At 38.1% G+C, this 15,025-nt stretch overlaps 1 protein-coding gene across 4 annotated transcripts; it reads left to right on the top strand.

Moving 5' to 3' along the window:
- Positions 1-212: 212 nt before the first annotated feature.
- On the top strand, positions 213-14,605 carry LOC129863544 (uncharacterized). 4 transcript variants are annotated; one of them, XM_055935595.1, is made up of 8 exons: positions 213-308; positions 994-1,054; positions 1,295-1,412; positions 2,268-2,328; positions 2,569-2,686; positions 3,422-3,482; positions 3,723-3,840; positions 7,691-14,605. In XM_055935595.1, the coding sequence occupies exon 8, from the start codon at positions 8,286-8,288 to the stop codon at positions 12,219-12,221; it is 3,936 nt and encodes a 1,311-aa protein (XP_055791570.1). In that variant the 5' UTR covers positions 213-308; positions 994-1,054; positions 1,295-1,412; positions 2,268-2,328; positions 2,569-2,686; positions 3,422-3,482; positions 3,723-3,840; positions 7,691-8,285; the 3' UTR covers positions 12,222-14,605. The 4 variants fall into 4 exon arrangements, with proteins under 4 accessions (XP_055791570.1, XP_055791572.1, XP_055791573.1 ...); XM_055935597.1 differs by having other exon boundaries at positions 3,419-3,482; XM_055935598.1 differs by having other exon boundaries at positions 2,265-2,328.
- Positions 14,606-15,025: the final 420 nt, after the last annotated feature.

Raw genomic sequence — 15,025 nt, 5'->3', positions numbered from 1 at the left:
AACATTGTTTGCATTGATAATCATTGAAATACTTTTAAGAGATCTGTTTGTGGGATAGCTGCTTCACTACCAAAAGGCACTGTTGACTGTAGTGTTAAGTTATGTTATGTCTGTAATATCTACTGCAGAGTTTACCGGTGTGTGAATGCCATAAATCATGTCATGTTTCTTATTTCATCACATTATACAGACCAACCAGCTAAACAGTTCAGCATCTGAGAACATGGGGCAATCTACAAGTGGCTTACACTGACAAAGCGGACTAGAACATAGAAGATCATTTAAACACAGAAGAGACCGTGTTTAAGGTATGTAGTAAGGTTTAGGGTTGGACTCAAATGTATTATTCAGATGTACACAAAATGTATGAGAGTTAAACAGATCTTCAAAATATTTGCTGTCAAATTCAAAGGGAAAATGGATCTGTATCTGTTTGTGGGATAGCTGCTTTACTACTAAGAACAAATTCTTATTTACAATGACAGCCTAGGAACAGTGGGTTAACTGCCTTGTTCAGGGGAAGAACAACAGATTTTTACCTTGTCAGCTCAGGGATTCAATCTTGCAACCTTTCGGTTACTAGTCCAACACTCTAACCACTAGGCTAACACTCTAACTACTAGGCTAACTGCTGCCCACTTTAACTATTTTCACATCATTACAACACTGTATATATACATAATATGACATTTGAAATCTCTTTATATTTTTGGAACTTTTTTATTGTTCATTTCACTTTTGTTTATCTATTTTTCTTGCTTTGGCAATGTAAATATAGGTTTCCCATGACAATAATGCTCTTGAATTGAGAGAGAGAGAGAGAGAGAGATTGTTATTTACTGTAACTAGGAGACAGTGGTTTCTAATAGATGTGTCACACCCACGGTATTTTGCACAGGCTAAGCATGGCTACATCATACTATCGTGTAAGCCTGTGATTGGACTATCCATTTCCTTTGTCACATATATAAGATTGCCTAACTTTTTCAGCAGACTATCTTCAGTGAAGCTGCTTATGCCTCTCCTCTCCCTTCATGTGTGTGTAAATCCCTATGTAAGTGCATTTTTACTTTTATGTTCCGTTTGTTTCAAGAGCTTTTTGTAACATTGTTTGCATTGATAATCATTGAAATACTTTTAAGAGATCTGTTTGTGGGATAGCTGCTTCACTACCAAAAGGCACTGTTGACTGTAGTGTTAAGTTATGTTATGTCTGTAATATCTACTGCAGAGTTTACCGGTGTGTGAATGCCATAAATCATGTCATGTTTCTTATTTTCATCACATTATACAGACCTACCAGCTAAACAGTTCAGCATCTGAGAACCTGGGGCAATCTAGAAGTGGCTTACACTGACAAAGCCGACTGGAACCTACACGATCATTTATACACAGAAGAGACCGTGTTTAAGGTATGTAGTAAGGTTTAGGGTTGGATTCAAATGTATTATTCAGATGTACACAAATGTTATGAGAGTTAAACAGATCTTCAAAATATTTGCTGTCAAATTGAAAGGGAAAATGGATCTATATCTGTTTGTGGGATAGCTGCTTCACTACTAAGAACAAATTCTTATTTACAATGACAGCCTAGGAACAGTGGGTTAACTGCCTTGTTCAGGGGAAGAACGACAGATTTTTACCTTGTCAGCTCAGGGATTCAATCTTGCAACCTTTCGGTTACTAGTCCAACACTCTAACCACTAGGCTAACACTCTAACTACTAGGCTAACTGCCGCCCACTTTAACTATTTTCACATCATTACAACACTGTATATATACATAATATGACATTTGAAATGTCTTTATATTTTTTGAACTTTTTTATTGTTCATTTCACTTTTGTTCATCTATTTTTCTTGCTTTGGCAATGTAAATATAGGTTTCCCATGACAATAATGCTCTTGAATTGAGAGAGAGAGAGAGAGAGAGAGAGAGAGAGAGAGAGAGAGAGAGAGAGAGAGAGAGAGAGAGAGAGAGAGAGAGAGAGAGAGAGAGAGAGAGAGAGAGAGAGAGAGAGAGAGAGAGAGAGAGAGAGAGAGAGAGAGAGAGAGAGAGAGAGAGAGAGAGAGAGAGAGAGAGAGAGAGAGAGAGAGAGAGAGATTGTTATTTACTGTAACTAGGAGACAGTGCTTTCTAATAGATGTGTCACACCCACGGTATTTTGCACAGGCTAAGCATGGCTACATCATACTATCGTGTAAGCCTGTGATTGGACTATCCATTTCCTTTGTCACATATATAAGATTGCCTAACTTTTTCAGCAGACTATCTTCAGTGAAGCTGCTTATGCCTCTCCTCTCCCTTCATGTGTGTGTAAATCCCTCTGTAAGTGCATTTTTACTTTTATGTTCCGTTTGTTTCAAGAGCTTTTTGTAACATTGTTTGCATTGATAATCATTGAAATACTTTTAAGAGATCTGTTTGTGGGATAGCTGCTTCACTACCAAAAGGCACTGTTGACTGTAGTGTTAAGTTATGTTATGTCTGTAATATCTACTGCAGAGTTTACCGGTGTGTGAATGCCATAAATCATGTCATGTTTCTTATTTTCATCACATTATACAGACCAACCAGCTAAACAGTTCAGCATCTGAGAACATGGGGCAATCTACAAGTGGCTTACACTGACAAAGCGGACTAGAACATAGAAGATCATTTAAACACAGAAGAGACCGTGTTTAAGGTATGTAGTAAGGTTTAGGGTTGGACTCAAATGTATTATTCAGATGTACACAAAATGTATGAGAGTTAAACAGATCTTCAAAATATTTGCTGTCAAATTCAAAGGGAAAATGGATCTATATCTGTTTGTGGGATAGCTGCTTTACTACTAAGAACAAATTCTTATTTACAATGACAGCCTAGGAACAGTGGGTTAACTGCCTTGTTCAGGGGAAGAACAACAGATTTTTACCTTGTCAGCTCAGGGATTCAATCTTGCAACCTTTCGGTTACTAGTCCAACACTCTAACCACTAGGCTAACACTCTAACTACTAGGCTAACTGCTGCCCACTTTAACTATTTTCACATCATTACAACACTGTATATATACATAATATGACATTTGAAATCTCTTTATATTTTTGGAACTTTTTTATTGTTCATTTCACTTTTGTTTATCTATTTTTCTTGCTTTGGCAATGTAAATATAGGTTTCCCATGACAATAATGCTCTTGAATTGAGAGAGAGAGAGAGAGAGAGAGAGAGAGAGAGAGAGAGAGAGAGAGAGAGAGAGAGAGAGAGAGAGAGAGATTGTTATTTACTGTAACTAGGAGACAGTGGTTTCTAATAGATGTGTCACACCCACGGTATTTTGCACAGGCTAAGCATGGCTACATCATACTATCGTGTAAGCCTGTGATTGGACTATCCATTTCCTTTGTCACATATATAAGATTGCCTAACTTTTTCAGCAGACTATCTTCAGTGAAGCTGCTTATGCCTCTCCTCTCCCTTCATGTGTGTGTAAATCCCTCTGTAAGTGCATTTTTACTTTTGTGTTCCGTTTGTTTCAAGAGCTTTTTGTAACATTGTTTGCATTGATAATCATTGAAATACTTTTAAGAGATCTGTTTGTGGGATAGCTGCTTCACTACCAAAAGGCACTGTTGACTGTAGTGTTAAGTTATGTTATGTCTGTAATATCTACTGCAGAGTTTACCGGTGTGTGAATGCAAAAAATCATGTCATGTTTCTTATTTTCATCACATTATACAGACCAACCAGCTAAACAGTTCAACATCTGAGAACCTGGGGCAATCTAGAAGTGGCTTACACTGACAAAGCCGACTGGAACATAGAAGATCATTTAAACACAGAAGAGACCGTGTTTAAGGTATGTAGTAAGGTTTAGGGTTGGATTCAAATGTATTATTCAGATGTACACAAAATGTATGAGAGTTAAACAGATCTTCAAAATATTTGCTGTCAAATTGAAAGGGAAAATGGATCTATATCTGCCGGTAATTTCCTGACGGCAGCACCCCCTGTTCCACCGCACCTTTGAACTTTAGATATGGAATAGTATTGCTTATTGAAGTCTTGACACTGATGGTCGGACTATAACACGTAGCCTAATATAACATTTATTTGTGAATGATTAAGTATTTATTGCATGAAATAAACACCAAATGTACATTTTGCCAAAGAAATAGGAGTGGAAAAATATAATTTTTCAGCATCTCTCTAGTGCATTTACGAACGGGTGGGTACTGACCGCGGTCTAACGTCCAATATTCTTTTTTGCAATTGACACTTTTGCCTTTAATTTCCTTAGAAACAGTTAAACTGATGTAATTAGAAAAATGCGGGAAGCCTATAAACCTCGCTCCACGAGAAGAGCAGAATTGACAGTAAAATCATAACAGATGCCAACTACATTGTTTACGCCTTCATTCTATCGATTAATACCATGTATTCTTGTGAGTAGTGCTTTATAGTCTTCTAATTGTGATTGACAAATAGCCAGACAAATATCCTGAATTATAAGCAGACAAATATCCTGAATTATAAGCAGACAAATATCTAAATAAGGCTTTAAAAATTCAAAAATGTTTTTTTTTTCGGATTTTTTTTCTTCATTTATTAAACTAAATATGAATACATACAAAATGTAACAAGCTGTGGACATCTGTAGGATCGGTAGTGTATGCAGTGTGTGGAGAGGGTGTTGTCTGGTGAAACAGACCAAAAAAAAATAAGGTGGTGGAAGCCAGCCTGCCAGTCAGGGAAGAGAGAGAGTGTTGGCTGATGTGGCCACCCTTTATAGCCTGCCGGCCAAGCCTGCCCAGGTACGCCACATCAGCTGACGATCCTCCCAGCTCTGCCCACTGGCCCCCTGCAACAAGCAGACTACCAAACAGGAGATCCCAGCAGACAGAGTGGAAGGGAAGTCACAAGGACGACTCACATATCATCAGGCTCTATAGTCAAACTGGAAATGCCTCTGTGCTGTCCTTCTGGGTTTTAATCACCTTGTTTGTGTAGTATTACTTTTACTTTATTGATTCAAGAGCCTTTTAAATAGTTTTACGTATCAGTGTATGAGTTGTTCCATCTGGAGAGTTAGCTCAAATGGTAGAGCACTTGCTTAGCATGCGAGAGGTAGCTGGATCGATGCCCGCATTCTCCAAAAAACATTGCTATGAGGTGGCAGGTAGCCTAGTGGTTGGGTCAATAACCGAAAGGTTGCTGGATCGAATCCCGAGCTGACAAGGTAAATGTCATTCTGCCCCTGAACAAGGCAGTTCAGTTCACTGGTAGGCTGTCATTGTAAATAAGAATTTGTTTTTAACTGACTTGCCTAGTTAAATAAAAATGAATAAATAAATACAATTATTGAATAGTGTTTGTGCATAAAAATGGAGCTCCCAATATACTTACCACAAATGCCTTGTTTGCAGTATTGAATATTGCTTTCCATTACTCAATTTTGGATCGTCATTAGCACAGTATACATGATCCCAATTTTAGCTCCAAGACACCAGCAATCTGAAAAAGGAGGTTGTGCTGATTTGTTGGCACATTGAACCATGTCGTGTATTGTGTGTAGCTTAATGAGGAAAAAATCTATTTAATACATTTTAGAATAAGGCAGGAACATAACAAGATATGGAAAAAGAAGGGGTCTGAATACTTTCCAAAGGCACTGCATGTACATTTTAATAGCCTGTGTTTTTATTGATCTATAGAGTATATTTAATACTTCAGTTTTTTTTCTATATTATTTTACAATGTAGAAAATAGTAAAATAATTAAGAAATCCTGGAATGACTAGGTGTGTCCAAACTTTTAACTGGTATTGTATTCTATTATTATTTACAAAATTACACAGTACATTATTTACCACTCATTTCTATTGGGAACAAAATAATCAGAAAGAAAACCAAAACAAACTGGAAATGCATCCAACAAGTTACAGTAGTCACTAGCTTGATGTAGTCATTGCGTGCTAGGAATATAAGACCAAATACTAAACTTTTGACTACTTTATTTATAAGTATCTTTAGAGGTGTCAATCATTTTTACCCTTATCTTTTTGAAAAAAATAAGTGCTTCTTGTTGAACAAAATCTCTTTCTCTAAGCATTTGAAATAATATAAAATAATATCATTTTCATTTGTTTTTATAATACAATAAATTTACATTTTAGCTTCACTGTCCAAATACATATGGACAATAAAGTTGCATTCTATTCTATGCTCTTGGGGCCCGATTCAGACTTGTACGCCTTTCATTGAACTTTTTCAGTACATTTATCTCAAGCCATCCACTTAAATTTGGTGTACCTTTTTTAACTTGAATTATCTCGACAGACTCATTTGAATATATGGAGAGACCGGTTCAGAATATTAGGGATCATTGAAAGAAAGCCATGTAAATACGTACATATTCATTTCATTTCCATTCATTTCCAGCACCAATTGGTAGATTTAAAAATACTCTGGTCTTGTATATTATTTAGGGTTAGGAAAGTATTTATGAATAATACTGTTTTACGAACAAAATATATTGGTGAACCAAAAATCCAGTGGTCTGATTAATCAATTGTTTAATCCATGAACAATTGGAAGGTGAGAAAAGCGTACAATAGGGGATGAACAGTAGTCCTACAAATCTACCCGAACAATCCTCACTAATCGTAGAACTGAGATAACAACAGTGCAGTCATTGTGAACCGTGCTTCAGGTTTAAGATACTGTGTATGGTCTGCGTTCCATAACGATTCAAATAGGCTACATGTCCCAAATTATTGGGACTACTTGTAATACGTTAGCCTGATATGATCCACTATTGCTTGCGATCCTGAGGAACAAACACAGGAACGTGATAGAGGAAATAAAGATAAACTACAATGTAATGGAATGATGTAAAACTAACAGTAAAGAGAAAGTTATAAATGTATGTGGGTAAAACTGACGGTGGCTACCGTTACTGGCTAATATTTAACACGATACAAATTGCATAAAAAAATACAGTGAAAAGCCTGGGTATAACAATTAAAACATTCTAGGAATCATAAATCAACTCGGTATGTTTGGCGCTGTACTGTCATTTGCACATGGCATCTTTAAAAAATAAAGTAGATGTCGTTCCACTTGGAACTAACAGGTTGCTCAACCTTATTCCTCGTTTCATTGCACACAAAGGTGGTGGAATTATAAGGGAATTAAGTCAAGGTCAGAATATGGTGTATCTGTAGACACATCTCCGCCACACCTTCATTTCCATGGTCTTCAACCCAAACGAATAGCAGTTGAATAGCAGGCTAATCTCATTCTTAAATTCAAGGTGAGAATACACGTAGAGTGAACAGCACATAAAAAGGGAATTCCTTTCCATTTACGTGCGCTTAACTCGGGTCGGGATTCCCCCCTTGGTGCTAGGGATGGAATTGTGGATTAGAAATGAATGGCATACTATTGAAGTTGTTTTCACAAATTCCAGGTGTAAAATTAGAGTTTGAATGTTGTTGGGTAATTTCTGTTTTAGTTGTATTGTTCGAAATAACAATCTCTTACCCTGACGTAGGAATTGTAGGATTCCCATCACTAAAGAACTAGGAGAAGAGCTTGTCCTTTCATAAAACTTCTCCTTGCAAGATTACTGTACTAAAATGACAGTTTTATGTTCTAAAATCAAGTCGCTTAATAAAACTCATCACAAGTTTGTATTTTATATTCTAGGTATCATAGCTGAGACCAGATCCTTATAAGAAACATCAAGAGGGAGAACCTACAAGAAGCCAGAAGATGTGCTGCCCTGCAGAAGCTGGCTCAAATTCATCTTGGATATGTACTCTATACATTTTTTAAATTAGCTAAGACAATAATACAAGAGCCTTGAGCAGTTTCTAATATCACCTGTATGAAAAGACAAATTATCCATTGGACTAATTAGTATGTTAAACATGCATCATTTTAATTTACAAAGTTGTGAACTGATTGTTTAATGTATATATTCTCGGCAACACAGAAACAAAATCCCTCCTCCTTAGGTTCTGGAGTTAGGTATGAGAGGTATGAGATTTGATACTAAAGCTAGTGGCGGAACCAGGGTGGAGTCTCTTTGCTAGCTCCACCCCCTTCTCTCCGCAAGTCTCGGCCAAGTCTATTGGCCAAATGTCTCATCCCCCTCCGTAATTTGAAAGATGCCAGGTGCACCCCTGTGAAAGTGTAATTCAGCCAAAAAACTAGTGACACGAAACCAACACACCGGAACAATTACCCCTGGTTATTCGTTACATCTCACAGACATTAGTTACATTTATCTTAAACTGAAATGGCTCAGAAAAGACAGAGTGATGAGCCATTGGACAGAGCCCCCAAAAGGTCACCAGTTTCTGATTCAATGGACTCAACCCCTACCAATATAGCTCATGAACTGAATGCCAGATCCCCTGGTTTTGTTCCCCCACACCTCCCACAAATTAACAACACAGATAATGGGCAGTCGCAGAACCTGCCTTCACTGCCTTTAACAGTCGGTGAAAATGATGCTCATTCATCCACTAATGATGCTCAGCAAATGGATCCTCTTGGTGCTTTGAATGCGTATTTAGAGAGACTTCAGCAAGGTGACGATGGCATAGACAGATCCATAAGAGTGATTAATCGAGCAAAGTTCAATACAACTGAAATTAGACAGCGGTTGGACATGAGTCGGGATGATGTGAACGACTATGCCGTCTTCTATGCTATGATTTTAGAGGCAATAGATGGACTTTCAAAGAAAATGACAGAACTGGCCGGTGCTAATGATGTAAGACTGTTACAGTTGGAGGGTGACTTTGTGTTCCCAGTCTCAGCCCGTTTGCCAAATGGAGAAGTGGAACCTAACACATTTTTTTCGTTAATCGAGCAGGTGGTCCAGAGTAACCAAGAAATATTGACTGATGACACCCTAGAGCTTGTTGTACAAATCGTGCACAATCTTGAGGGTGGTGTTGGTCCACGTAGAAAGGTGACAGATATCTTGGATAGTGAGCTAATTAAGAAAAAGTGTAGGCACCTCATTGTACTCACTAACAAAGACAACAACATTTGCTTTGCCACTTGTGTAGTAATGCTTTTAGATCCAGGATTGACTACGAGTGACGCTGAGCAGAAAGGCAGAGATCTGCAGACTTCAGTTGGGTTATCTGAGCTCACTAAGGTTTCTTTATCAGACATTAACAAATTTGAGAAGAATCTGGGTGTTAAAATAGTGGTATTTTACCGTGAACGGTCAGATATAAAACACTTTAAAACACCTTTAAAAAAACCTTATGCCAGAACAGTGTTTCTGTACCTGCATGATGACCATTACTATGGTATCAAAAACCCAAAGGGGTTTCTGGGAGTTAGCTATTTTTGCAACTTTTGCTATGCTGGCTATAGCAAAAAGAATGACCACAAGTGTGAGAATTGCTGCAATGTCTGTCATCATGCTACGTGCCCAGATCAGCCAAAGCAGACCATCCAGTGTACAGAGTGTTTGCGTATCTGCCGATCTAAATTCTGCCATACACAGCACAAAGTTCGTCATTTGAATAAAGCCTCTGGTAAAATGTTTTCCACGTGTGATGTAACCAAATACTGTTCCCAGTGTAACAGATGTTACACTATTAATGTGGCCAATCCGAAGGAGCACAAATGTGGAGCTAATCGATGCCACTGCTGTAAAGCTGTTAAAATGGAAGAAGAAGGCCATCAGTGTTTCATTCAAAAACTTGAACCCGAGGAGCCTAGTGAGAAGTACATCTTCTATGACTTTGAGACAAGACAAGACACAGATGAGCACGTTCCCAACTTTGTGTGCTGTATGGATTTCCATGGGGAAACCTGGACTGCAGAGGGAGAGGACTGTGTTAAAGCCTTCTATAAAAAATACAGAACAAACAAGTACAACGGCTATACATTCATAGCCCACAACTCAAAGGGATATGATGGGTATTTTTTGATGAACTATCTAGTCGACAACTTGATTACACCAAAAATCACAGCACAAGGCAGCAAGCTTATATGCATTATTGACAAAGACTTTAGACAAAGATACATTGATAGTCTCAGTTTTTTATCAATGAAGCTGAGTGACATGCCAGAGGCAATGGGCTTTGAAAATGACAAGAAGGGATATTTCCCACATTGGTTTAACACACAGCAAAACCAGAATTACATTGGCAAGTACCCCTCCCCTGAATTATATGGTGACAGAACCATGATGAAGAAAGAGAGGGAGAACTTTCTGCAGTGGCACAAATCAAAATCTGAATCAAAATCTGAGTTTGACTTCAAGAAAGAGATGGCAGAATATTGTAAGAATGATGTGATCATTCTGCGGAAAGCATGCTTACGGTTTAGGGAAGAGGTCCTTCGCACTACAAAGGTTGACCCACTGCAATGTGTGACTCTTGCTTCCCTGTGCATGAAAATCTACCGCACAAAATTCTTACCCGAAAATACCATTGCCATTCCCCCATTAGACAATTACATCCAAAGTCAGAAGACTTTTTCTACTCCATCTATTCAATGGTTGGAGTATTTGTCTCACAAGGAAAAACGATCCATAAAGCATGCTCTGAACGATGGAGAAAAACGGGTGGGCAAGTACTCGTTGGATGGTTTCTCAGAGGATGATGATGGCACCACAGCCTATGAGTACGCTGGCTGCTATTTTCATGGTTGCCCGGACTGTTACGACTATAATGCTCTTTGTAAGCAGACCAAAATTACCTTTGGTGTCATGCATCAGCGTTTCCAGGACAAAATCAGCTCGTTGCAAAAGGACCACAATTTGAATGTGAAGGTAATGTGGGATCATGATTGGAATGATCTCAAAAAGACAGATCCAGAGGTCCAGACGTTCTTGAGAACCTTTGAAATGCCTGAGCCCATGGAACCCAGAGATGCCTTTTTTGGGGGTAGGACGAACGCACTCCACCTGCATTACAAAGTGCAACCAGGGGAGACAATCCAATACTATGATTTCACGTCACTTTATCCCTTTGTAAATAAGGCAAAGGCTTACCCCATCGGACACCCTAACATAATTGCACGTGAATTTGAGCCACTAGACAAATACTTTGGTTTCGTCAAAGCCAAAGTATACCCCCCAAAGGGTCTGTATCTTCCTGTGCTACCATATCGTGCTGCTGGCAAGCTCATGTTTCCACTCTGCAGAATCTGCTCTGAGTCAGAGAATCAAGAGACTGAGTGTACTCACTCAGATGAGGAAAGGGCTCTAACTGGAGTATGGTGTACTGTTGAAATGGCTAAAGCCATTGAGAAGGGGTACAAAGTTGCCAAACTGATTGAAGTGTGGCATTTCCCCGAAAAGTCTGAATCTCTCTTCGCTGAGTATGTCAAGACCTTTCTAAAAGACAAACAAGAGGCCAGTGGGTGGCCTCATAGTGCAGCTGATGAAGTTAGCAAAGAAGCGTACCTTCAGAGATATGAGGAAACGGAAGGTATTAAGCTGAACCGTGAAAAGATTGTTGTCAACAAGGCCATGAGAAAAATTGCTAAGCTTTTTCTGAACAGTCTTTGGGGAAAGTTTGGCCAAAGAGCAAATCAAATGAACACAACTTTGATTAAAGATTTGCAAGAACTTCTGAACTGTGTGTTCTCTCCTGAGATAGATGTTTCTAATATCTCTTTCTTGAATGATGATGTTGTCATGGTGAATTGGAAGTACATTGAGAAGCGCCACAGTTCTCCTGGTCCTGTTAATGTTTTCATTGCTGCTTTCACAACTGCCTATGCTAGACTGGAGCTCTACGACCTCATGGAAAAACTGCAGAAACGAACGCTGTACCATGACACAGACAGTGTCATATTTGTGAGTAGGCCTGGAGATTGGATGCCAGAGCTAAATGAGTTCTTGGGGGGCCTGACGAGCGAGTTAGATCCAGGTGATCACATTGTGGAGTTTGTATCGGGTGGACCAAAGACATATGGATACAAAACACACAATGGAAAGAAATGCATGAAAGTTAAGGGGATCACATTACATCATTCCAATGCAGCTTTAGTACATCTGGAGTCTCTCATAGGATTGGTCAATGACTTTCTTAGAGATAGGGACAATTCAGATGAGATATCGACACAGAATACCCAGATTGTCAGGGACAAGAGGAGATTCACTTTAAAAAACCGCTCTGCCCCAAAACGATTTAGAATAGTGTATAACAAGCGGAGGCTTTTCCCAGACTACAGTACACTGCCCTATGGGTACTAGGTTCTCTGTCTGTACTATGCCATTCTTGAAAAGTGTATTTAATCAATCTAATGGAAGAAAATCACTATTCTGTGAAGAATACCTGTATATGTTGCCTATGAACATTGTTGTAATTATGATAGCACTGGTGGGATTGTCAAGACCCTCGATTATGATTTCTGGGCAAAAGTACAGAACATTGCATTTGTTTATGCAATCCTTATCTCATAGCTTGTGGTAAAGTATATAGAGGTTTTATGTAAATGTACCATATTCCTTATTATATTGAACATTATTTGTTGTATCTGACTGTTACTTTCTTTTTGTATTTTTATACGATATGTGATTATTTTTTAAAACACAATTATTTTTGTTTTACTTTTTAGGCCATATTTATACTGTGTGTGTATATATTTTCAATATTGTACTATCACATTTTTGAATTGTCACATTATTTTTTACTTATTTAAAATCTGCAAAAGTAATTAAATACATTTTAGAGTGGAAGCTATTTCACATGTTATCCTGTCTAGGATGAGGGTGCCGCTAGCGGCACTCCCCCCCCACCCCCACTGAAAAACCAGTGCCGCGAAATTCAAAAAATTTTTTTTTTTTAAATATTTAACTTTCACACATTAAAGTCCAATACAGCTAATGAAAGACACAGATCTTGTGAATCCAGCCAACATGTCCGATTTTTAAAATGTTTTACAGGGAAGACACAATATGTAAAGATGTACATCTATTACCTAAAAACACATTAGCATAATCCACCATCTTTTATTTGTCCACCAACACCAGTAGCTATCACCAATTCGGCTAAACTAAGATATTTATAGCCCCTAACCAAGAAAAAAACTCATCAGATGACAGTCTGATAACATATTTATGGTATGGGATAGGTTTTGTTAGAAAAAAGTGCATATTTCAGGTAGATGGCATAGGTTACAATTGCACCCACCGTCACAAATGGACTAGAATAACTACATAGAGCAACGTGTTTACCTACTTACTAATCATCAAACATTTCGTAAAAATACACAGCATACACTAATCGAAAGACACAGATCCTGTGAATACAGACAATATTTCAGATTTTCTAAGTGTCTTACAGCGAAAACACAATAAATCGTTATATTAGCATAGCACATAGCACATAGCAGCCCAGCATTGATTCTAGCGAGCGTGAGTGAGCGATAAGTGAGCGATAACGTCAACATCGCCAAAATATATTAATTTTTTCACTAACCTTCTCAGAATTCTTCAGATGACACTCCTGTAACATCATATTACACAATCCATATAGAGTTTGAACGAAAATGTTTATATTTAGCCACCAAAATCCTGGTTAGACAATGTGAAATGTAGCCCAGCTGGTGAGAAAATGTCCGTGCGCCATATTAGACAGTGATCTACTCTTATACATAAATACTCATAAACGTGACTAAAAAATATAGGGTGGACAGGGATTGATAGACAATTTAATTCTTAATACAATCGCGGAATTACATTTTTTAAATTATCCTTACTTTTCAATACAGTTTGCGCCAAGCGAAGCTACGTCAAAAAACATGGCGTCCTAAGCCACTAACATTTTTCGACAGAAACACGATTTATCATAATAAAAATGTCCTACTTTGAGCTGTTCTTCCATCAGTATCTTGGGCAAAGGATCCTTTCTTGGGTCTAATCGTCTTTTGGTGGAAAGCTGTCCTCTTGCCATGTGGAAATGCCAACTGCGTTCGGGATGAACTGGAAGCGTGCCCAGCAATTCACAGCGTTTCAGAAATAAATGTCCCAAAATCGCACTAAACGGATATAAATTGCTATAAAACACTTTAAATTAACTACCTTATGATGTTTTTAACTCCCATAACGAGTAGAAACATGACCAGAGTAATATTACTCCCTCCACTAATGCTTGGAACAAGTGCGGGTCGATGTCCTCCAGGCGCATTACGCAGCAAGAAAAGAGTTCCTAGCTACAGGGTTTTTTAATTTGTAGTGCCTGTGAACGCGCAATCGACCCCATTCAAATCGTCATCACCTAAAGGCATCCAGGGGAAGACGTAAGCAGTGTCCGTATACTCATAGCAATAACTGCGGCCTTTTAACTGACTCCAGACCAGGGGCCAACATTTCTGAAATCTGACTCCATGTCAGGGAAATTGCTGTAGAATGGGTTCTGTTCCACTTAGAGACAAAATTTAAACTCCTATAGAAACTATAGACTGTTTTCTATCCAATAATAATAATAATATGCATATTGTACGATCAAGAATTTTGTGGGAAGCCGTTTCAAAAATTACACGATTAGCATAAATAGTGACAACAGCGCCCCCATCCTCAACAGGTTATTATGGCATAATAAATTCCAATTTACCCAATAAATGACTGGGAGTTTATATATAGTGTGCGACTCTCTTTATTTATTTATATAGCTTATAAGAAATTCCATAGACCCAATACATAACTAATAAATGCCTCATGAGCTTAGTTCAATCGTCGTACCCCATCAGAACCCACTATTACCTTGTTTTACTCCAATGTTTGTAAACAAAGTCATTGTTAACAAATACTGTACAGTGCCTTCAGAAAGTATTCACACCCATTGACTTTGTTCACATTGTGTTGTGTTACAGCCTGAATTGATTAAATAGAGATATGGTGCCACACAGAAAACCCTATAAGTTATGTTTTTAGAATTTTTTACAAACAAATTAAAAATGAAGCTGAAATGCCTTCAGTCAATAAGTATTCAACCCCTTTTTTATGTCAAGCTTAGATAATATTCCAAAATGTGTATCCTGCACTGAAGTACTACT

The sequence above is a fragment of the Salvelinus fontinalis genome, chromosome 10 (assembly GCF_029448725.1).
Source record: "Salvelinus fontinalis isolate EN_2023a chromosome 10, ASM2944872v1, whole genome shotgun sequence".
Lineage (NCBI taxonomy): Eukaryota > Metazoa > Chordata > Actinopteri > Salmoniformes > Salmonidae > Salvelinus > Salvelinus fontinalis.
This window is presented reverse-complemented; position numbering and strand designations above follow the sequence as displayed.